General features: G+C 42.0%; 1 protein-coding gene and 2 long non-coding RNA genes across 3 annotated transcripts in view; 2 read left to right on the plus strand and 1 right to left on the minus strand.

Moving 5' to 3' along the window:
- The window catches only part of sdc2 (syndecan 2), a 41,019-nt gene extending 17,686 nt beyond the window's left edge, over nt 1–23,333 (minus strand). The window contains 1 exon segment of the mRNA NM_001200798.1: nt 23,205–23,333. Within this exon segment, the coding sequence (NP_001187727.1) occupies nt 23,205–23,264 (60 nt within the window). The 5' untranslated portion in view covers nt 23,265–23,333.
- On the plus strand, nt 10,631–16,509 carry LOC128629072 (uncharacterized). Its single transcript, XR_008393389.1, has 2 exons — nt 10,631–11,848; nt 11,984–16,509. It is a non-coding gene; the product is annotated as an uncharacterized LOC128629072 (long non-coding RNA).
- A 273-nt stretch (nt 23,334–23,606) lies between the features above and the next one.
- Nucleotides 23,607–25,255, plus strand: LOC108257269 (uncharacterized). Its single transcript, XR_001810430.3, has 2 exons — nt 23,607–23,747; nt 23,855–25,255. It is a non-coding gene; the product is annotated as an uncharacterized LOC108257269 (long non-coding RNA).

Here is a 25,255-nt window from a genome sequence, read left to right on the forward strand (position 1 = left end):
GAGCTCAGAGACCGGGAGAGTGTAACTCGACCGCACAGCCGATCCGAAACACGGTCGGGCAAGTCCGACTGGTATCTGGTACGGCTCGGACGCTTTCCCTGCTGCATGCTGTCGGTGTTCGTGTCGCATTCCCTGTTGAAAGCCTCATCTCTAGTGTACATGCCAGATCTTTCTTAGAAGAAGGAGAAAGGGACCGTCTGAAACTCCCTGCCAACCTTCTGTAAAATAGCAGCTTTTTACAAGAGGTTTACACCAATTACTACGCGTGACGCAAAGCCTAATATTGCGTTTAATACGCGTAGGAGAATGTTTTACTCTGCAACTCAACATCCAAACAAATGCTAACGATACTCGTTGACCATGAAACTGGGTACAAATGTCCACACGAGCCTTTATTATTCCTAGCAAGATTGATCAATCGGGCTGCGGAAGAAAAGCAAATGTGAGCAGACGTACGTTAACGTCGACACATTCCCCAAAGTGCCCCAGGAACCCCCAGCTTTGCTCGCGCTGCCCAAGAGGATGAATGAACTCTTTCAGACCGCAGCTTGTCTGGAATTTCCTCCAGTGCTCTCTAAACACAGGTGGTGCATGAGGAAGAAGTCGGCAGGAAGCTCATCCTTACGGCATATGTAATCACCCTGAACAGCACATGGACCAACAGGCAACGCAGCTGGTTATATATTTCAACTGCAAAGCTACATAAGGCCCAGGGCACTTGGGGGGGGAAAAAAAAAATAAAAAAATTTCAAAAGGGACGATTTATGGTTTATAGCCAAGTGGTTAAACGATTACAATCAGTTCATTTCTTAGACAATAATTAAGTGCACTCCAAACAGAATTAAGTAAACTCAAGAGAGTTATAATGTGAAACAAGCTTGTCTGGATCAAACGTTTCAGCTGGGATTTTTTTTATATGCCCTAGCAATACAGACAGCGGTGTTAGTCGATGCAGTATTTTACTACAGACTCGGACCTAATAGCTTCAACAGAATGCAGAGGAAAGCATACCCTGTATCCATACAGATACAGAGCGTCAACGATGTACACCGGGAGATAACCTAAGCCGCAGTATAACACAGGTCCACGGTATGAAAGACCTCCACATTATTCACTCGAAACAGCCAATACTTCCTCCAGCCTGCCCAGATGTAGATAGGTGAGGGCTCGGACAGCATTAGGCCATGGCTTTATGCGCCAAATCACCCCCTCGGGTTCTCTACTCGTGCGCTGCTGATGTATAAATTAGCTGCCAGTTCAAAGTTTAATTTAATCCAGATTTTTTTTATATTGCCCAAGTGCCTGTGGCATACTTCGTCCAGTATCAGTCCTGGCCTTCTTCCCCACTCCATGACAGGAAACTCTTCTTAAGTGTCAGCTCATTAACCTCTCTGTGGTCGGAGGGGGCAGGCCATGAAAGAGTCTCAACTGGGTAAGGGGGTAAAGGCCAACAGACAACAATGCCACAATGGCCTTTTCAGAAAATTAAAAGAGAGCCTAGATCTGCTTCGGGCTGTTTCTTAAACATGCCCTGGACCCCCCAGGGTAGTGTGAGAACCACAGAAACAGGCAGCACCCTCAGGTTTTCAGTGTCCAACTATTACTATAATTACGCCTCTTAAAAGACTTCGCACAAACACGAGACATATATTACACAGACATCGCAAACTGATGACTGTACCTAATTTAGAGGAGTAATTGGGCCTCTAGTTTTTTTTTTTTTTTTTTTTTTAAAGAGATAACAGTTTAGGATAAATTGTTCCGTATCTATGAGTCACTGTGCAATCCTCACAGCGATGGAACTAAATGCGTGTCTTCCATTAAGAGGATTTGGCCTCCAAGGGGTCAGAAGGCTTTGGTATTTGGTGGGGGTTGGTCATTCGCACAGGAAGGCAGAAGAAAATAAATGGCTCGAAAAAAAGGAATAAGATGAGAAGATGAAAGAAAGTATAAAAAGCTAGTGAAATACAATACGAGGATAAAACGACAATGGAGTTTTCACATAACTGATTTAAGAGGCAGGAGAGTAGCCATTAACCTCCAGGACTGGAGAAATAAAACACATAGGGGATGGGTGTCTAAACTGGTTTTGCAGTCAGAAGCAAAAGGAACACTTTTGTGTTCCCGGGGCAGGTAGGAGAATCACAAAATAATAGCATAAAGGAGGTATGTAGGCTGCAGACGACAGCACCAGGTGGTGATTTGTGATCTCATTATGTGGGGCTTATCCACAATCTGCAGCGTTACGAAAAGATTTTCCGTTTGTGCGCCAAAAGCGCCAGGCTCACACCGATGAACAGCGTTAGCCTGAAATATCTCTTCCGGGAACGGAAGACATTACTGTACATCTCAGCCCTCATGGCATCGAAGCTTAGAATAGTCTGCGGTTTGAGCTCAAAATGGAGGATTGCACCATGAGCATAAAGACCGGTTGTACTTTTAGAAACGTTTTAGAAACGACTGGCAACGTAGAAAAATGAACTGTTGCAGCACAGCACCAGACACGGCAGGAATCCTTTAGGCCTGTAACCCTTCCACGCAGAGGCACGGCTATGCTGCGGATTAGTAGTTTGGGAAGTGACGAGGGGTACTGTGGCACAAGCTGGAGATTAGTCGGATTTCCTGGGGTTCACCAGCCGAATCAGGACATATACACAGGAGGGCCGAGCAATACCACAGAGGATGTCTCTCTGGCCACGTCAATTGCCAGCAGAGTACATTCAAAGCAGGAGGCCATAACTTAAATTCATTTTTTATGCTATGTAAATAATTCCAGCAAACAGAAATAGGTCACGTACCCAGAGCTTGCCTGGGCTTTAAATATTTCATGATGAAAAGCATATCGGAGATTGCGCCTCTTCCCAGCAGACCCCTGAAGCTGTGGATTAGGACAGAAAGCACCGGCATCAAGGAGACCAACTTTACGTTAAAGCGTAAAAACAGCCCACTTTGTCCTTCATCACACACGAGATAAAGCACATTCATTAAATTCTCCTGTTAAAAACACGGTGTTTGGCCCTGCCCCGTTTCCTCCGCGCTGTAATTATGAACAAATGTACGCAGGTCACAAGGCTACGAGTTTCCTTTACACCATCCCAGAAACTGTCATTTAATTCCACCCTGACCCTTCCTGGGCTGGGAAACTGGCTAACCGTGTGTAGCATTCATACAGGATCTTTCACACTGAAATCCTAGTCTTCTGTGATGAACAAATGGCCTACCGTGATTCGTCATGTTCTTTTGTGCAGCAAACAAACACAGACATTTGATGTGCGTCAGGCTACACTCATGGAACGAGGTGCTCGGCACGAGTGCTTTTTCAGTCCCAGATGATCCTACCGTGTGCCTGTATTTATTGTAATGCAGTGCACGATGGGCCCTTATTCTGAAATCGTTGATACGATAAATTAAATGAACAAATCAGTGCAACCAGACACCGTGAGGTGTCCTGAAACACGCAGTGTTATTCGATGTGTTGACGTAATTTCATCTGAAAAAGGAAGTCAGGGCGGAACATATCGAGTGGCTCCTCAACCTTTTTTAGTAGACAATAGTGTTTCGCTTACCTTATAGCCTCGGCTAAAGGTTACTTGACAGTTAGTATCATGGCTGCGAGCCCAAGCAATAACGTGAATGAATTCAAGCCATTTCCTTCTTAACCAACTCACAGTTGGAAAACAGTACACATACATTCGAACAGCCAAAGACGCATTTACGACCCATGCGTCCTGATAAGATATCTCTCGCTCAACAATGGCATTGTGTTATAATGTTGGGAGCAGGACACTTCAGATTCTAGAGAGCATTTGATTGGACAGAAAATCTGATGAGAAGCTGAAGTGCAGAATGATGTCATCAAAATTGCTGATCCATACTGGTGGTAGAGAGAGATTGTAAATTGTTCAACCATGACTTCCTGTTTCAGGGGGGTATAAATATGAGGTAAGACATAGGCCAAATTCCCTTAGTCATTCATAACAATGGGTAAGGCCAAGGAATATAGCTGTGATGTGCGGCAAAAGGTTGTTGAGCTTCACAAAATGGGAAGCGGCTATAAGAAAATAGCACAAGCATTGAAAATGCCCATTTCCACCATCAGGGCAATAATTCAGAAGATCCAGTCAACTGGAAATGTTATGAATCAACCTGGAAGTGGACGTGTGTCTATATCGTCTCAACGCACTGAAGAGGATGTTTCAAATGTCCAAAAAAACTCTAAGGATCACAGCTGGAGAACTGTAGAAGTTAGTTGTGTCTTGGGGTCAGAAAGTCTCCAAAACTACAATCTGAAGTCTCCTACATCACCACAAGTTGTTTGGAAGGGTTTCAAGAAAAAAAGCCTCTACTCTCATCCAAAAACAAACTCGAGCGTCTTCAGTGTGCAGACACTACTGGAACTTCAAATGGGACCGGGTTCTATGGTCAGATGAAACCAACATAGAGCTTTTTGGTAATAAACACAGAGGTGGTTTTGGTGCACACAGAGAGGTAGCCATATGGAAAAGTACCTCATGCCCACGGTTAAATATGGTGGAGGATCATTAATGTTTTGGGACTGTTTTTCTGCCAGAGGATCTGGACATTTTGTTAGGATACATGGCATCATGGACTCTATCAAATATCAGCAGATATTAAATGAAAACCTGACTGCCTCTGCCAGAAAGATTAAAATGGGCCGTGGTCGGATCTTCCAGCAGGACGATGATCCAAAACATACATCAAAATCAACACAGAAATGGTTTACTGACCATAAAATCAAGATCCTGCCATGACCATCCCAGTCCCCTGACCTGAACCCCATAGAAAACCTGTGGGGTGAACTGAAGAGTAGAGTCCACCAGTGTGGACCTCGAAATGTGAAGGATCTGGAGAGATTCTGTATGGAGGAGCGGTCTCAGATCCCTCGCCATGCATACTTCATCAGGAATTATAGGAGAAGACTCAGAGCTGTTATCTTGGCAACGCGAGGCACAAAGTATTAAGCTAAAAGGGTGCCAATAATTGTTGCACACCTATATTTAACAAAGTTTATACATATATTATATATATACACCTGTGTTTTGTTTGCACTTGTTTGAGATCTAAGACAGCAGAAAATTTTGTGATTAATTTTTTTAACAAAATATCAAAACGTTAAACAATAAAGACAATTCTTCACAGCCTTCTTTGCTCATATTTACCAAGGGTGCCAATATTAATGGAGGGCACTGTACATTAAAGATGATACATCATGCCCTTACTTCACATCTAACAAAAGCATTGACTCCTACCTGCATGATTAAAAAAAAAAAAAAAAAAAAAAAAAGGGAAAGAAAACTTTGATCCAAGTTCCTCAGCAATGAGAATGATTTAGTATAACTGAACCGCTTAAGCTCTCAACAGCATCCAGTTTTTCCCCCAACCATTTTAATTGGAGTGTGCTTTGCGTAAGGCAGCTCATTTTTACATCACCAAGCTTCACATCTAAAATAATAAGCAGCACATGCACAGTGGAAATACTTCTTACTTCCTGAATAACCGTTATAGTAAAGAAAGAGACGCAGAGAACTGCAGGGACCCGAGAGTAAAAGACAAAGCAATAAAGAGCCGCAATGCAGTACTGAGCCTAGATACATCCCGAGTGCTCGAACGTAGCGATTTAAGAACTGTAGCGCTTATTGAAATCATACTGAACCTGAAGGCAGTCAAACACTTGCTGTAATTTCAAATATGATTATACATCACCGTCGACTAGTCTACATGCCCTGTTATATGTGAATATTCATTGGCATAGCCAAGACATGCTGCACAATACTAAATAACCATTTGCACCAATTAGGGCTAGGCAATATTATGATATAAATATCAATATTGTAATACGATCACCATACTTTTTTTTTTTACTTACTGTGAAAAGTAACTCACTGGACAACTGCACCAATTGCTTTATTAATTTTTTTTGTTCTTTTATGAAATACATTTGTAAACGCTGGAGAAAAATCCTCCGAATTTATAGTCACCCTCGCTGGCACTTTGTTAACCAAACCTCAGCCAAATAATTGCGATTTCCACCACACATCTGTCGAATGCTTGATGCGTCACATTCTGACTGGTGAAGAGTTAATTAGTTCACGCCGCAAGGCGAAATCGAAGGTTTATATTAAATGCACGCTTTCTTATATGTTGCCATCTCTATAGTAACAACTTACGCGCGGCGTTTTGTGATGGACGGTCCGCGTAAACATATTAAAAGTGTGTATGATTGTGAAGTTTTCTGTGAGGAGATGTTCGCTTAGCAGTTTTGGAAAAGTGTTTAAAGAGCTTTGGAACATTTACAGGGAAAGAGTCTTGAGGTTGCTCCGAAGCAAGCTGCAGTTTGTTTGTTTTTTGTCTTATTAACGTCAAGAGAGAGAGAAAACGATCGGCTGGTGAGGGAACGACAATATTACAGGTTAAAAATACACAGATGGAAAGTACGAAATGTTGCGGCTTCATTTTTAACACTGCTGTGGTGTAAGAGGAATGAAACACTGCAAGGCAGTACATACGGGATTTTGCGGAGTTGTTTGGTGATCGTTGCGGCCAAAAAAAAAACGGCTTGATCGTTTTTTCGAAATTTCCGAACTTGAAAATCTTTTGTGCTTTTTTTTTTGTTTGTTTGTTTTTCGGCGGAAAGCTACCTGGATCGGTGGAACTGCATTTGTATGAAATTGTTTTGCGCGGTCTTTCACGGTGATGTTTGCTGGTGAACGAGACCTTTTAGCTGTACTCACGTTCGACGCACGTGAATCGAAGAGGGCTTTGGCTGAATGCGCGTTGGGATGACGTCACATGACTCGTCTTGGCCCAAATCTGTGGAAAATTTCAAGCTCCTCCGAATATTGCGGAGTTTTCCTGATTTTGCCTTCATGTCTGCGACCGCAAAATCCCGAAGGGACGGGATAATGAGATTCTAATCGTAGAAAACGGCATCACACATGCCTGTTGTCGATTAATTTCCTGGAGCAGCATGTCCCGTCATTCTTTACCAACCTCGAGTATTTTGAAGATGATTTGTGACCAACATGCACTATATTTTCCTTTACAGTTAAGCCAAACGGTCTGTTTTTCTCCACGATGTAATCTAACTTTGCGCCCTTTACAGATACTCCCAGGCCATATCCAAGCACTACATTCTTTTATGATGATCAAGTAGACTAACCGGCGGTACACTTTAAAACAATTATAGAAAACTTTACGGCATTACGCTTTTCAAAAATACATATGCCTAGTAATTACCGTCGCCGAGGGATTTGGAACATTCTGTCAAATTTGCATCCGAGAGCAAAGAGGGGAAACAAAAATATCATCTGCGGATGACACTACCCTGTTCAGAGACCAATAATTCTTGCTCTGGATGACAGACCACATGCGGTGCTCAAAGAACAGCTTTGAAAGGAGTCTGTCATCTGGATCTGCATAAAGGAAAACACATTTGTGCCCCTCTAATGCGTCTCAATACCCCCACTGTCTTTTAAACACAGTAAAATGAAGGTCTGCAGGAGTCTACAGCACAGAGATGAGTGTTAACGCAGCGCATTAGTTCCGATTAACCCCTGCTCTCGGAGCTGTCGCATTAATGCGCCCGAGCACGGTAAAAATAGATAAATAAATAAAATAAACTACACCAGGTGTTCGGAGGCTGTTAAGTTATTAAAGATGAACGAAATCTCCCCCTTCTGTCCAATCTTCTGTGAACAATTCCCCTTGCTGTCTCAACCCTCTTTTTAGGTGATATGTACCCTCTCGCAGTTTGATCAGGTAGTCACGGTTTAAACGCATTGGACATGGTGTCTGCCACCAGAGCTCTAGAAATCGATGCTTCACAGCGACTTTCAGTACTCTAAATTCTGCAAAAGTGAAAATTGTTTTGTTTTTTTTCCCCTCCCCCGACAAACTAGACAAGCGCTCCACTTTACAGCAAGAAAACATTCACAGATGCCGTCTATAGGGGGGCACGGTGGCTTAGTGGTTAGCACGTTTGCCTCACTGCTCCAGGTTTGGGGATTCAAATCCCACCTCCGTCCTGTGTGTACAGAGTTTGCATGTTCTCCCAGTGTTTCCTCCCCAGGGTTAAAGACACGCGCTGTAGGCTGATTGGCATTTCCAAATTGTCCGTAGTGGGTGAATGGGTGTGTGAGACTGTGCCCGGCGATGATTTGGCACCCTGTTCAGGGTGTCCTGGGGTAGGCTTCCGGCTCCCAACGACCCTGCATAGTATAAGTATACATCCCTCTCTCTTTCTGTCGAGCCACACATGATTTTATGGAGATGCCAGTGATCCTGACCCTTTCTGCACTCCGGACCTCCAGGAGGTCCAGGAAGGACCCCTCATCAACTGGAGGCTACAGCCTGGAGATTGCTTAGGATGGTACCGCTTGAAGTACCATGGACCTCAAATCCTCATGGACATTCTCGCTGTGGTTGCTGCGACTACGGTTGCTGCAATGGTCTTACGACTGCAATTACCACATGCAGTTTTGCACTCAGGTCTCCTTTAGGTGGACGGGTTCCCTTCGGAGTCCGGTTCCTCTCAAGGTCATCACCTTAGGGAGTTTTTCCTCACCAGCGGCTCGCACAATAGGGATAAAGTCACACACTTAAAATCTGTATCCTGTGTTTATATATTTCCGTAAAGCTGCTGTGAGACAACGTCCGCTGTTAAACGCGCTATACAAATAAAATTGAATTGAAATTGAATTGAATAAGCAGTACGGAAAATGGATTTAGGTGTGCCATCTGTATGCTTCTCGACTTGACGTTTGAGAAACTAAAATGTTATAGGGGTATTTATTTATCCTCAATAGAGATTTGGGATGATGAGATATGCGCGTGTCCCGTGAAACGCGACTGTATACCTTCTAATCACATGAACCCCAATTCTATTTCTAATTAACACAGATTTGAAGGATGAAATAAATCTTACGCTCGCTAAATACAGCAAGCATTTCCCATCAAGAAAATCAGACCCTATCTCACCGAACAGGCTACACAGCTACTAGTCCAGGCTCTTGTCGTATCAAAATTGGACTATCGTAACGCGCTACTCTCGGGCCTCCCATCCAGTTCCATCAAACCCCTTCAGATGATTCAGAATGCAGCAGTACGCCTCGTCTTCAAACAGCCCAAAAGAGCCCACGTCACACCCCTCTTCATCTCCCTCCACTGGCTTCCTGTAGCCGCCCGCATCAAGTTCAAGGCCTTGATGCTCACCTACAAGACCTAGTCTGGAACAGCTCCCTCCTACCTCAACTCTCTCCTGAAGGCTTACGTTCCCTCACGCAATCTGCGATCGATTAGCGACCGATGTTTAGTAGTTACAACTCAGCGTGGCGCAAGGTCCCTTTCCAGAACCTTCACACTAACTGTCCCTCAGTGGTGTTATGAACTTCCAACCGCAATCCGGACCACAGAATCTCTCACCATCTTCAAAAAAAAAAAAAAAAAAACCTACTCTGGCTCTTACACCTCTACTCTGCGCACTTTGCTTCTCTGGAACTCAATTAAAAGATCTTGTATGGGTAGCACTACGTGTATTGTTCTCCGCTTGATAGATCGCTTTTGCTTGTATTTCCTCATTTGTAAGTCGCTTCGGATAAAAGCGTCCGCTGAATGAATCAATGTAAATGTAAGTATTCAACAACCGGCACACACGTGCATTCGGCCTAATCTGACTCTGCTCTAGCAACGTAGCCAGATCATAAAGCTGGAAAGAATAGAAATTGCACTAATGTGCATTCTTCTGCTCCGCAAAGCACAGTGGAGATTTCAATAAGGCGTGTTTGAGAGATAATAAAGAGCGCTCGTAATTATGACTGATTGTAGATGTGCTAAATGTACCGTGGCGTTTTTTTTTTTTTGTTTTTTTTTTGGGGGGGGGGGGGGGGGTTCCCTCCGCACACACACACACACACAACAGGAAAGTTCTCTGACCACATGGTGACACATTGGTGCCAACATAGGAAGTTTGAAAGTACTGCACGTTTTAAAAACTCATTGGGGCATTCACAATTACGGGAACTCGGCTTAATGCCATGGCGGGACCATGACAAAGTCGGCAAAGAAATCGCAGCGTGCGTTTGGGATGTTATGTAGACAGAATGGTGTCAGAGTCCAGTTAAATGCAGGCGGTAATCATTCCAGATTAGTCGAGGTTTAAATCATAAAACTCAAAACGTCCGAGCCGTGCATTTCTCCCATCCACATACGGTGTCTCAAATACACAAGCGACTCGGCCAGGAGGCACGTCTCGGCATTCGTCGCCATTCTGTAGGCTGAACCGTTTCGCATCATGACTACATTGACACACGAGTGCGTCCTGTTGTTTCTCACCAAATAGCTCAGAGCCCTCACGGTGAGGAGCGCAGATCTCCGACCTGTGTCTTGTATACAGGAAACAGAATGTTTAAAAAGGGCTGTACTCCCTCCACCCCCCACCCCCCCCCAGTAGAGTTTAACTACCGTTTTATACAAGCATAATGCTCTGAAGGAGCTTTCCGTTTGTTGTGTTAAGGCATGCCAGAGGTAAAAGCAAAAGGAAATGAGAGGAGCTTGTACAGGAACATGTTTAGTGTCTGAGATCTGATCTGACAGTCTCACTGTCTATCCCAGGTGTCATCAACTCGCAGAGGAACGGTCTGGATGCAGTTTCAGCCAAGTATTTCAGAGGATTGAACCAAGCGCTTTAGAAACACTGTAGCAGAATCACTATTTCTGTCCGTACAGGATTTGGCAACGCTTTTTTTTTTGTGATCGTTCCGGCCGAAAAGGCTCGATTTTGCTGCGGCTTGTTTCGAAATTTGCCATGCAAATTTGCATTTGCATGAAATTGTTGTGCACGGTCTTTCACCGCGATGTTTGTTGGTAAATGAGACCTTTTAGCTGTACTCGTGTTCAACACACACGAACCGAAGAGAGCTTTGGCTGAATGCGCGTTGTGACGACGCCGCTTTACGCGTCTTGGCCTAAATCTGCGGAAAATCTGCGGCCATTTTGAAAAATTGCGAGCTCCCCCGAATATTGCGACTTCGCTCGATTTCACGTTAATTTCGGCGATCGCAAAAATCCCGAAGGGAACGATAAGGGAAGCGATAACGTGGCGGTACGGCAAAAACCGAATGACAGACGTACGCGTTTATTCTCCACTTCGAGCTCAAAATGGAGGTCTGGTTTGTTCAGAGTCTGTAGCTCTAGTTTGTGCAAAACAAATCATGGCCACGTAGCCAAAACACAGCCATGAACAAATAACTAATAGTTCAGTTAGCAATAAAAGGTGACTATGATCTTCAGAGATTCATGTTAGGTGCTTATTTGCTTCCTTCGTGTGAGTAATTTATACGGAACTGGACCTTATACAAATTTCCGTTGAATGCCCATGCTCTATAAAATTCTATCATTTATTTACACGAGGGTGGGCCAAAGGAAAAGCTTAAAAGTGTGACAAACTAGAACTGGATCAAAATCTAATTTCTAGAGAAGTCCAGACACTTACAGTACAGTGGGGGAAATAATTATTGCACCTGTCAACATTCCCCCCCTCACCCACAGTAAATATATAACAATAATGTCAGTGTTCATGGGAGCAACTTCAGCCAGAGTAATAATAGCACTGCGGGGAGAGAATCGGCCAGGGCTTGGAAGTGCGTGGCTGATGGCAAAACAAGAGAGAGCAAGAGTCCCTTCATGGTCCTGAGAGCCTGGCCTGTGGAGGCCATTAAGGACGACGTGACTGAGCTGAGAGACTCTACGGGTGGCTTCGAACAACTGATTTCAGTGTATAAGCACCATGATGGAAATGATACCAGACGATAAAAACAAAGACATAGTATTTGTAAGTATTTGCTCTTTGCAATAGTTCTGTTTTATTTATCGACAATTCAAATTTAAAAAAAAAAAATTATGATGATGATGATTTCAATTTTCTATTAAACAATCAAAGTCAGTACTATCCTGTTTCTGATCGTAGGGTTCTCCTCTCTTGTGTGACAGCACTACCGATCTGAGAGCTGGAAAATTCTAGTCCATGCATGCAATCTTCCTTCATTCCTCTTTCACCTAGTGGACACATGACACTATTGAGAAGCTCAACATGCCAGAAAGGATCACCGGGTTTCCGCGCTGCCATGTGACCGAACAGACACCTGACTGGCTGCCATGTCCCTTTAGCTGCTTTCCATCTGATCTCTAATACACTGGCATGTTTCGTTACTTGGAATTTACCCCGTATTCACATTTTCATCTGCAGACACTTTTTCACGGTGGCACAATTTACAACTCCATTAATCCTACGATGAAATACAGGTGTTTATACGACGAAAAGGAAGATATGACCCGTGTCTGTGGCAGCCCGTGCAGGCTTATTACATTTACATCTGCTCATTTGGCAGACACATTTATTCAAAGCAACTGAGCAGTTCAGAGATAAGGGACTCGTTTATTAAAGGCTCCGGCGTTTGAACTCACAACCTATGATCCTTCGCTTGGAACCTCAGCACTAATTATTTCTTCCAGTTAAATGAGCTGAGATTCCCATGTGCAGTTTGCCACAGATTCCCCGTCCAGGATTGCAGGGACGTCAAACTCCCGTGTTTTTATCTGGAGATGGTCCTTCCCCCCTACTGAAGCTCTCATACTAGTCAAATAAACCAAACCGTAATGTACGATAGTGGCAAGACTGCTAAATGTACTCGGTTTGAAAGCATCGTTACTGACAGCAGATAAAGAAATGCCGCTCACATGTGCTACAAATATAGTTTTAATGTGAAGTAAGGCTCCAATCCACGTCAAATTGGATATAGGGCTGCAACTAACGATTCGTTTGATAAGCGATTAACCTGGCGATTATTTCTTCGATTAAATCGATTCGTTGGATTGAAAACGCCGGTGTAGAACGTTTTAAAATGAAAATGCGGTTTTCAGACCGTGGACGTCGGATAAGGAAGAGGACACGACAGGACGCGCTATTAAAGGAAAGTGACTGTCCAAAATTGTTTTTTTTCATCAGTCTTACTCAAAACCAATTAGGTTACATTTGTGCAAGCTTGTGCGAAGTCTGAGAGACAAGTTCGTTCCTGTTATCACTTACAATATTTAGAAGAAAAAGAAGAAGGGAAAAAAAAAAAAAAAACATACAAAACAAACACCACAGTTTGTCATGTTACCAAAGCTACAGGATTTCTGTTTTGGAGTGCACTAGACTGCGTGTACAAGCTTTTGCCCACAGCCAAGAGCTTCTGAAGAGCCAAGAGTGTCTGAAGTGTGAGAAATCAGTGTGAATACCGCAGTTGTGTCTCTTCATCTCTAAAACACATACGCACACAAAACAGGAAGCGCATCCCCAAGAGAGAAAATAAGAATCCATCACAAAATTGACCAAACTGATTCCGTGAGAAATTGCGCTTCACTGGAAATCATGGTCCTCTGCTATTCCGACGCTTCCTGTAGCAGACCCGCATCGCTGTCGTTAATCTGAGCTGCCGGAATGAGTCTCACTCAGCCGTGACAATTTGCAACACGCTGAAACGAGCACGTAAGACAAAACAATTAGCAGTTCACTCCGCTGCCTTAGGAAAAAGGCATAACGATCGGCTATTAGAGGTCGGCTTCAGATGGCAAGGTAGGCCATGACCTCACATAAATCTCCATTTTTGAAAGCAGGAGAGTGACTTTCGGAGGAATCCCCACTTACAATAAAAACACAGCAGACCTGTTTTGGGTGGAAATCCTTTCTTCGCAGAAGAACCCAGACAAAACTTTTTCCGCAAAAGGAGAACATCGAAGACGAACGAGCCGGAAAATTACTGATGCAACAAAATGTAAATTCAAGGCAAACAATTCAATTAAAGATGCAAAAACTGAAGCTTTTATATAAATTATATTCATTTAGCTTGCTTCTTGTTTATGCCCTTGGATGAAACTATAAGGTAATGAATATTTAAAAACAAAACAAAACAAAACAAAAAAAAACACGCACATTCATAGCTAGCGGCATACATTACTCAAGCAGCACCAAAATTTAACTCGGACAAATTGTCTTTTTTTTTCCATTTTAGGGTCATTCAATTTGGGGGATTTTGGAGTATTTTGGAAAATACGCACGGTGGCTTAGCACGTTCGCCTCACACCTCCAGGGTCGGGGGTTCGATTCCCACCGTGGCCCTGTGAGTGGAGTTTGCATGCGCTCCCCGTTTCCTCCGGGTACTCCGGTTTCGTAGTGTATGAATGGGTGTGTGAGTGTGTGTGTGATTGTGCCCTGCGATGGATTGGCACCCTGTCCAGGGTGTACCCCTCCTTGTGCCCCATGCTCTCTGGGATAGGCTCCAGGTTTCCCCGTGATCCTGAATGAAGGATAAGCTGTATAGAAGATGGATGCTGATTTGAGTAGGAAAGAAGAAAACTTACCCACCATTTCCAAATGTTAGATCGAGCCGATTGATATTGGGAGTATTTAAGTGTTACTTAAATGCTGTATTTTTTGTATTTAATAAATGTTAATGTCAATTTAATAGATTGTCCGTTTTGGTTATTTTAAGCTGGAAAGAGTATCGCTAATAGTAAAAAAAAAAAAAATTATTAATTAAAAAAAAAAAAAAACCCTACTACTACTTTAGCGCCTTCTTTTTTGTCAGGAGGCAAAAAGTGGGTTCAACAAAAGGAATCAACTGTGATCAACACAGATTTGCCTGGTTTTCAGACAGGCCACTTTAATTGCAATGTCAACACAGTGCCAGCATAGAGAATCAATGTGCTACGCCAGCTTTCACTGAGAGATTGATGCCGCTTTCACGGCTATAGGGCACGCTGACTGAGGCTCCAATCAATGGCGGGACGCAGAACAAACCAGCATGCCAGTGAAGCATGGAATTACTCTCTGGCTGATGCCAGTCTTGTGGCACGTCACCAAAACCGAGACGAGATTCGACCCTGCTTTGCAGGCGGTAATGCAAACCGATAGTAGATAGACATCGCAGAACAGAACATCATTCAACGAGAGTGCATGATACAAAGTAGAACTCTTTTACTTGGACCAGTTATCAAATTTTGGAATGGCTGACTGCCATAATTAGTGATCTCATGCAAAATAATGAGCCATTAAAACACAAGGCCAGCAAACTAAGCCAAATTACACACAAACACAACAACAGCTGATAATACAGAAGCACCAAGTTAATGAGATCCATAATTTAACTTTTAACAACATGTACTGGACCATAAAATGGTGATCTATAAACACAGCTTACTTTGGTGGCTTCTTTTTTTCCCCCCACACACATCTGCTCCTCGTATTGTATTACCTGACTGACCATATAAAATACTTTCTGCTCAGACAACAATGAATCAGTGTGTTGTACAAGGATGCCATAGAAACATGTACTACTCACTGTGAAAAGGAATGCTGAAGTTTCATTTAATGAGTGTATTAGCCAGGAAGGTCTAAATGTGATCATAGTTAACATTAAGCTATGACACATCGTGCAGGTGAATTTCTCTAAATTGGTGCAAGCCGAAGAGGTAAAGGCAAGAAACGAGTAATTCATCCATTCATTCAATTATCTTGAGTAATCCCTTTATCCTGGTCGGTGTCATGGTGGATCCAGGGCCAACCCCAGGAACAGTGGATGTGACGTGAGAATACACCCAGAATGGGATGCCAGTCCAATAGACAATCCATCTACTGTGGAAGGTTGGAGGAAACCAAACAGGGTACTCATATGAAATCCACGCAGACTCAAGAATAACATATGAAACTTCAGATAAGACAGCAACCCAAGCTCAGGATCAAACCCTGGTGCTGTGAAGAAGCAATGCAAACCTCTGCACCACTACATCCTTCTGAATACTAATCATGCTGCTGACGAATCATGTGTTAAACATTCATTTAAGCTTTGCATCATTCCCAACACGTCTTTTTTAAAGTCCCTGTGAAGTGCCTTGAAACACGCAGCGTTATTCAATGTCTTGTCAAAGTAATTTCCACCGAAACAGGAAGTTAGGGTGGGACATAGAGTGGCTCCTCCCCCTTTTTAAATAGCCAATAGCATTTAGCTTACCTCACAGCCCGGGGCTAAGCCACAGTTAGTACCATGGCACGAGTCTGAGCAATGACGATGCGTTGGAGTCGACGAGGTGATTTTTATAATGGTGGGGGCGGGACGCTTCAGAATCTAGAGAGCATTTGATTGGACAGAAAATCTGATGAGAAGCTGAAGTGTAGAATGATGTCGTCAAAATTGTTGATCTGTATCGGTGGTAGAGACATTTTGAAGGAGCATATCTTCTAAATGCCAATTTTGTCATTGTTTTGCAGCACATTAGCTTATAGATAACCTTAAGGCGAACATATTCATACTAAAAGCCTCAAAACTTCCATTTTGATTTCATGGGGACTTTAAGGAAACCTAATCGTTAAAAATGTGCCATATGTGAATGCATGAAAATAGCTCACATTATCCTTTAGGAAAACGATGCAATGGGGAAATTAGGGAAACGACATGACGTAACTTGTGAAAATTGCACTATAATATTTAGATGCACTTTGGCACAAAAGAAAATAGGATGAAGTGCTTGATCTCAGCGCACAACCATGTCCTTCTTTCCAGCTGGAATGATTATGTATGGTGTCATCGGGGTGATGCCAGTATTGCAGTCGAATTACAGAAATCCAGAATAGAGTTGAACAACTGTCTCTACTGTCAGAGAGTACAAGCTGTGTTTTGCCACGCTGACACCGAGACATCACAATTCGTGCAAAGCGCTGGTATTGCATAGCCCGTACGCAATAGAGCTTTTTTTTCCGTCATTGTAAATCAAAACCCCTTACAAAAGTTAAAAGCGAATAATGCCCAGGATTTCCGTGCAATTGAACAGCTCATATAGAAAGCTTTTAGACAGGTCTATTTCAAAGGCACCAAAGGAACGGAACACATCGGGATACCATTAGATAAAATATACGATATCATACGATACCATAGTTTGTGTCTCAGGCATCACCCGACACCGGGTGTCTTCTCTTTTGCTTTGTCATTCCTCTAAAACAGCCATTTCAAGATGTATGTTTGTTTCAGGGATGTTGTGCTTTCAGTTTAATCCTCTGGAAGTGGGGAGAGAAAAAAAAAAATCCCACAGTTGCTTTGGCAACGCTTTTCAAATTGTTGCAAGGCAAGGTGAAGCACATTCCAGTAAATTCTGAGACATCTGGTTGGGACGGTTATGAATCTTTCACCTCAGAATCCATCCTGCTGCTGTCAGCAGTCATATCATCACTAAAGATAAGTGAGTCAGTTCCACTGGCAGCTGTATGTAACCATGTCACCATGATTCACAGAGAAGGTGAGAACGTGCTCTTCATTTTTTTCTTTCCATCACTCTTCCTCTGGTAGAGGTTCATCTTCATGTCCTATATCCATAAACCTTTATAAAAGTTTGCATCAGGAACTCTAGTTGCTGAACTGTTTTCTTTATGCTAGTCTTAACCTCTATTCCTACTAGAGGTCGACCGATAGTGGATTTCACCGATACTATTAATACGTTCAAACGATCAACCAGTTTTTTTTTTTTTAAACTGATACTGAATGAAAACACTCTGAATAAAATATTGCTAAACTTTAGTACAGAAATAAACAGTACTGACTGTTCCACGAAAATGTAATGTACTTTTTTTAATGAAATAGATATCGAAATAAAAATCGTTATGATTTGTATATATAAAATTTGAACTATTCATAAATATTAAAGTAAATAAAAAGATGTACATCCAAACTGAACCAAAACGTAATACTCCAAATAACAAATAAAAATGGAGCCATCAAAAATGAATTTAAAAAAAAAAACACTTCAAATAACACAACAAAATTTGTCAGTGATTTTTCGTTTTTATTTCGCCTCTAGAGGCTGCTTCATACTGACAACGGGCCCTTGTCAGCCGCTTCTGCAACAGACACAACCGGGAAAAACTACCTGTGTGGATTTTAGCCGATAACCGGTCATCGGTGCTGATTAATCAGCAAAATCGATCAATCGGCCGACCTCTAATTCCTACGTCCTTAATTGTATTCTTTATCAGCTCATGAAAACAGTGCAGCTATCTACATCTCTTTTCTTTCACAGTCTCCCAGGTTGTCTGGTAACGCTAAGCTCACCGCTACATTCATTCCGACATCCGCTACAGCTCCAATTTGTCGAATGTTGACCTGATACGCTGGCACTGAGAGCACCAACAGACATCTAGACACAAAAACATGAGCAGAATTAACACTCAACCTTCAGTTAGTTCATCTGTGTATGAAATAAAGATGCATCTGTAACGTAACACAACTACCCAAGTTGTGAACCGCCAAATGTTGGAATACTTTTGGTGCCATACTTTATATTTACTCAACAGTTCTGTTGAATTCTCCATTTTGATTGGTCAGGAGTAAAGCTTTGCATTTTCTGACAAGGGAAAGCATTTAGGAAAGAGCGTTTTGCGGTTTTTCTCTGACATGACGAGCTACGTATCTATGTCTTATTATTAGACAGAGAAAAACCCAGAAGTGATAATGGGAACTAGTTCGTTTTATGGACGTTCCACAACATTACACCTGTCTATGTCATCAAACACCAAATGGATACAAATATCAGAATCAGAATGAGCTTAATTGCCAAGTGTGTTTACACACACACAGGGAATGTGTCTTGGTGACAGGAGCTTCCAATGCAGAAAAAAAAATTGGAACATCACACTATATATATATATATATATATATATATATAAAATATAAATGAATAATGCAATAAAATGAAATAGAATACAGTACTAAAGACATAGCAAAAATAGACAGGATTATGTATGCACAGATGTGCTATTTACAGATGTACAGTTATGTGCCAATAGAAGTATAGAATGTGCTGTGTATGTTATATACAGTTTGTACAGTGAAAGTGGAATGAATGTGCAGAGGTATAATATAATAATTATTTAAAGGGATTAAATTACTGTTGCATTAAATGCACACTGAAGAGACCCTGTTGGCAGTTTTAAAGGTTCAGGTGGGAGATTGCCTGAGGGGAAAAAAGCTGTTTCCCCTGCTGCTCGGTGCGCTGTAGCGCTGAGCAGAGGGCAATAGTTCAACGAGAAAGTGGGCTGGGTGCGAGCGGTCCAAAGTGATGTTCTAAGCCCTTTTTCTCACTCTGGAGGTGTAAAGTTCTTGGAGGTTGGGCAGGGGGGCAGCAATAATTTCCTCAGCAGTCCTGACTGTAGTTTCCTTCTGTCAGATACTTCTGTCAAACCAGACAGTTACAGAAGTACCAAACCAGACGGTTACAGAAGTACCAAACCAGACAATTACAGAAGTACCAAACAGTTACAAAAGTACCAAACCAGACGGTTACAAAAGTACCAAACCAGACAGTTACAGAAGTACCAAACCAGACAATTACAGAAGTACCAAACCAGACAGTTACAGAAGTACCGAACCAGACAATTACAGAAGTACCGAACCAGACGGTTCCAGAAGTACCAAACAGTTACAAAAGTACCAAACCAGACAGTTACAGAAGTACCAAACCAGACGGTTCCAGAAGTACCAAACAGTTACAAAAGTACCAAACCAAACAGTTACAGAAGTACCAAACCAGACAGTTACAGAAGTACCAAACCAGACAGTTACAGAAGTACCAAACCAGACAGTTACAGAAGTACCAAACAGTTACAAAAGTACCAAACCAGACAGTTACAGAAGTACCAAACCAGACGGTTCCAGAAGTACCAAACAGTTACAAAAGTACCAAACCAGACAGTTACAGAAGTACCGAACCAGACAATTACAGAAGTACCAAACCAGACAGTTACAGAAGTACCGAACCAGACAGTTACAGAAGTACCGAACCAGACAGTTACAGAAGTACCGAACCAGACAGTTACAGAAGTACAGACAGTTACAGAAGTACCGAACCAGACAGTTACAGAAGTACCGAACCAGACAGTTACAGAAGTACCGAAACAGACAGTTACAGAAGTACCGAACCAGACAGTTATAGAAGTACCGAACCAGACAGTTACAGAAGTACCGAACCAGACAGTTACAGAAGTACCGAATGTCTTTTTTTGATGAGCAAAATTTGCACTTGTTGGCAAATTGTTGTTGTATAAGAGGAATAAAACACCATCACCCCACATCACCATTGCTTATTTTCCTAGAGCTGCATGCCCGGGCGTGTTTTATTCCTTACATATAAAAAGTGCACATAACGTTAGTTTAAAGCTCAGAATCCGCAGCGTAAGATCCAAGGAATTGTTGTGGGGGTTTTTTCTCAAATCTAATGCGTTGGTGTAAGCACCAAAAACAGCAAATCCTGTGCAATTACCCTTCCACTGTGTGCATGCAGGACTGGCTAAAACATGGTTATTTTTCAATCTCATTTGATTCAGAATCCCAGTACGGTTAAATTAGTATTAAAGGATGCAAGGCCTGTCCACCATGTAACCTGTATGCATATGCTGTGACTTCAGGGACTAAAACATGGAGAATTCAATGGCGTAATTACCGTGGTGCAGCTGTTCTACTTGCCATCGGGGCTGGCTACTTTTCTAAAGCCTACAGATCCTTTTGAAATGATTCAATCTTATTTCGTCATGAAGCTGTCAAAACAATGTTCTTATGCGAAGATGTTTTCAAATGAACAATACGTACAAAGTCCAACATCAATCGTCTGAATGCAACAAAAAAAAAAAAAAAAGAAATCAATCCAGCTTAGTATAGAACTGCCTCTGCAGACATACAAGGATAGAAGTGGAGCACAAAAGCAATAACAGGGCAAAGAGAAAGAAAGCAAAATGGACAGGAATGGAAAGATTTATTTTGAACCAGTGCCACATCTGGAGAGTTAGGTAACTAAAAGCTTAGTTATCATAGATTTTGAATGTTAAACACTATCTAGCTAGTAATGCATCTGCAAGTCAAGTAACATGGCTACAATTTAACCATATTAAGGCCAAGTCTTCTTTAACGTTACTTAAATTTGAAAGTTGTTTTAGGTCTGTACTTTTGAACGCTGTGAACATGCCCTGCCATGTGAAGGCGCAGTGCCAAAAAAGTACACTATAGCGTTCGTGCAGGTTTTAATACGGCATTCCTTAGTTTTTAATTGTGTTTATTATAATAAAGATTAATGATAGTGCGCATGAGAATGTAGACTACTTTATTATTATTGGAAGGTTTCTTGCATTGTCTAGTACCTTGTTAAAATGATCCTGATCCAGCATCAGACTAGTTTTTAAAAGTATATTAAAAGTATTTCTCTTACACAGGCTCAAACATCCATTCCTGGGCAATCTCTTCCTGGCTGTGACCAAATGCTCGATGTTTGTTGATACGATGTACTACGTTATTCAATAGCATGTTTGCCTCGCACCTCTGGGGTCGGGGGTTCGATTCCCACCGCCGCCATGTGTGCGTGGAGTTTGTATTTTCTCCCTGTGCTTCAGGGGTTTCCTCCGGGTACCCCGGTTTCCTCCCCCAGTCCAAAGACATGCCCTGTAAGCTGACTGGCATTTCCAAATGGTCCGTAGTGTGTGAATGTGTGCGCGATTGTGCCCTGTGAGGTGTTGGCATGCTGTCCAGGTACAGAACATGAGATACTGGAAAAATCCATTACCTCAAACATATTAGAATAAATATGATACAGCAATGTCTGTATCAAATACAGCAATGTCGACCTGAGAAGAGCTCTAATCAGCTAATTAACTCAAAACACCTTTTTACTAAAAACACCGTTGCTCAGTGGTCCTCTTTTCAGATGAAAGTAAATGTTGCATTTCGTTCGGAAATCAGCGTCGACCAGGAGATTTTAGAGCACTTCATGCTTCATCTGCTGACGAGCTTTATGGAGATGCTGATTTCCTTTTCCAGCAGGACTCTGCACCTGCCCACAGTGCCAAAACTACTAGTAACCGGTTTACTGACCGTGGTGTTACTGTGTTTGATCGTCCAGAAGACTCTCCTGACCCGAACCCCATAGAGAATCTACGAGGGACACCAGACCCGACGATACAGACGAGCCGAAGGCCGCTATCAAAGCGACCTGGGCTTCCAGAACACCTCAGCAGTGCCACAGGCTGATCGCCTCCACGCCACGCCGCATTCATGCAGTCATTCATACAAAAGGATTAAAACCCCGACCGAGTATCAGCGCATAAATGAACATCCTTTTCATCAGGTCGACGTTTCTGTATTATAAATTCTTTATTCTAATATTTTGAGGTACTGGATTTTTGATTTCCATGAGCCGTAAGCCGTAATCATCAAGATTTTTTAAGAAAAAAAAAAAAAAAAAAAAAAAAGACTTGAGATATTTAACTTGATGTGTAATGAATCTACAGTTCCACTTTTTGAATTAAATTACGTGGGGGGGGGGGGGGGGGGGGGTTGAACTTTTCCACGATATTCAAATTTTCTTAGATTTTTTTCTGTATTTATATTACACACATACAACCAGCTGAAGAAAAGAAACGATACGTCTTTCAGAATCTCTTCTAAAACACTGTGTAAAATAAATCAACAGAAGAGTCAGAGTCCTTGTTATAACCGGCGTAGATGAGTAGCAGTGTGAGTCATTTGAGACTGAAGCAATCTGCCAAATCTAATAAAAGGTTTATTAGTTACAAATGAACATTATTAATCAGTGTTTGCTGATCATTTAATAATCAGACATGCGAATCAAACTCAACCACTTGTTAACCCTACCAAAGGGTGTACAAACAGCTCTGAAAACATCATGCAAGCTCCATGAAGATGTCTTGTTTGGTTTCCACTGACTCTTATTAGATCAACAGACTGACCCATTCCCATGGGCTACTTTTCATTCTAACCTTTGAAAGCGCTCATGAACTTTAAGAGGAGTTTCAGGGTTTGAACTGAAGCTCTGCGGTGAGTTGGGTTGAGAATAGTCAGGGCAGACAGGGTAGTTCCCTGGAATGACCAGCTACTGTGGAGCACCTTTCTGAAACCAGCTCTAGAGGAACTAAGCTTAATGTTGCAGGGGTTTGGGGATTGCTCTCTAGACCAACATGGAAGGTAAAGGTTGCTTAGGAAGAGTTTTTTCACCAGTTAACAAGAATGTAAGAAAGGGGAAGAGAAAAAAAAAGGAAGAAAGGTAAAAAAAAAAAAAAAAAATTAATTTAAAAAAAAAAAAAAAAAAGGTAAACTCACCCTTTCCCCAGAAAGAAAGACCGTCAAGCAGAGGGTCAATATCATCCAAAGGTTCCTCATAATTCCCAGGACAAACGCGAGGCTTCGTGCAGCAAAGCGAACAAATCTCTTCTACTGAGTAACTCTCTCTCTCTCTCTCTCTCTCTCTCTCTCTCTCACCCACTCAGGAGCCCAATCCCACCGGATACGTGTTGCTTTTGCTTTTCCTCTCTCTCTCTCTCTCTCTCTCTCTCTTCAGACTACTCCACAGCGCACTTTGTTTCTTTGCGTTTTCCCAGAATGTGAAGTGCTGCGTGCGGAAATAATCCTGAAAACGACTGTTTATTTGACTCGCAGTCTGTATGGTGCGGTTGTGAGTCCGCTGTACTGCAAGCCGAACAACAGCAAATCCAGGTCAGCTGAGGGAGAGCCGGGCTGGGGGAGAGCCGGGTTAGTGACTGACATGTCTACCGACCACATATGAGACAAAGTGGGTGGGGTACAGCTCTCTCCTGTCTTCTCTTCTTCGAGTTCACTTCAACTCGGTCATTAATTTTACATTTGGTATGCTCTTATGGTGCTCTTTTCATTGCAATGACTAAATAAAAAGTTTTTGTTGTTGTTGAATGTAATTCTGTACAAATCTCACACTTTGTTTTTCTCCCCTGCAGCGTACTGACTTTACAGGTATTTGTCCACCTGTATGGTGTGCATTGTCTCCCCCTAATGGACAACTAGGGGAGTATCTTAGGAAGGCTATGTGACTGATAAGCAGCGTGTCTAATTCTATGATCTATTAGATAGATGATTTGTCTTCTGTCGTTTGAGAAATTATGTGTGCCACATTTTAAACAAACAAACAAAAAAAGCTCTGGTCTTAAAAAACGTTAAATAGTAAATTGCTAAGTATACAGTGGATATTGAAGGTCTACACAGCCTTGCTGAGAGTGCAAGGTTTCGTGATGTAAAAAAGAAATTAAGTTGAGATAAACAGTGCCTCGTAATTGAGCTTTTTTCCCCCCCCTCGTTTAAGATCATATCACACATATATAAGATCTTACCAGAAGAACGAAAGGATGACGGTTTGGACATTAAGGAAAAATGGGAAATGGAGATGAATACCATCATTCCAGATGAAAAAAGACCACTATCTTGCGGAGAGGGACACAAAATAACAAACAGCCCGATTTGGAGGGAATTTGAATGGAAATTCAAGATGAGATTTTTCAGAACTCGCCTTATTACCTTAAAATTTGGGGACAGATCAGATCAATGTTGGAGGGGCTGCGACCTGGTGGGAGACCATACACACATATTCTGGGACTTCCAAAATTAACAGAATATTGGCAAAGCACACAAAATGAAATTTAAAAATGTTTACATATAGAACTGCCTTTAGAACCATCTTGGTATTTATTGGGATTACTTCCAGAGGAGGTGGAGAACAATAATATGATATTCTTACTGAGAGTCTTACTCTTAATAGCTAAGAAGATGATTACGGTCTCCTGGCTGAAGCCGCAACCCCCCACGATATCACAATGGAGGGAAAGGGTGAAGGAGGTTTATTACATGGAAAATACAGCTGCAAAATTACAACTAAAAACAGAAATATTTTCAATTAAATGGTCCGCGATCATCTCAGATTTTCTCATGTGATTTGTTGTAGGAGTCAGAGTAGATTTTCTTTGTTATTTAAATCTGAATGCCATCTTGATGTTATTCACGCATTACTATTATTTATTCATTATTACCGTGCCTCTATTTTTTTTTCTTTTTTGATTGATTTATTTATTTTGATCTATTTACTGTATTGGTGGTTGTAACCCCTTACTTACCATTTTGTCCCATGAGGGGGAAATATGTGTGGACACTGAGAGGATATTGGAAACCATGGACTGTCCTGTAAGACATGTATAACTGTGCTGTATCACTGAATTACTAATTGTACTGTACGGCTGCACTTGATAAAATGGAATAAAAAGAAGTTTAAAAAAAAAAAGAAAGAAACTTAATAATACAATAAACTGGATGCATACGTGTATACACGGCTTAGCTAACACTTTATTAAA

This window comes from Ictalurus punctatus, chromosome 24 (genome assembly GCF_001660625.3).
Source record: "Ictalurus punctatus breed USDA103 chromosome 24, Coco_2.0, whole genome shotgun sequence".
In the NCBI taxonomy this organism is placed as follows: domain Eukaryota; kingdom Metazoa; phylum Chordata; class Actinopteri; order Siluriformes; family Ictaluridae; genus Ictalurus; species Ictalurus punctatus.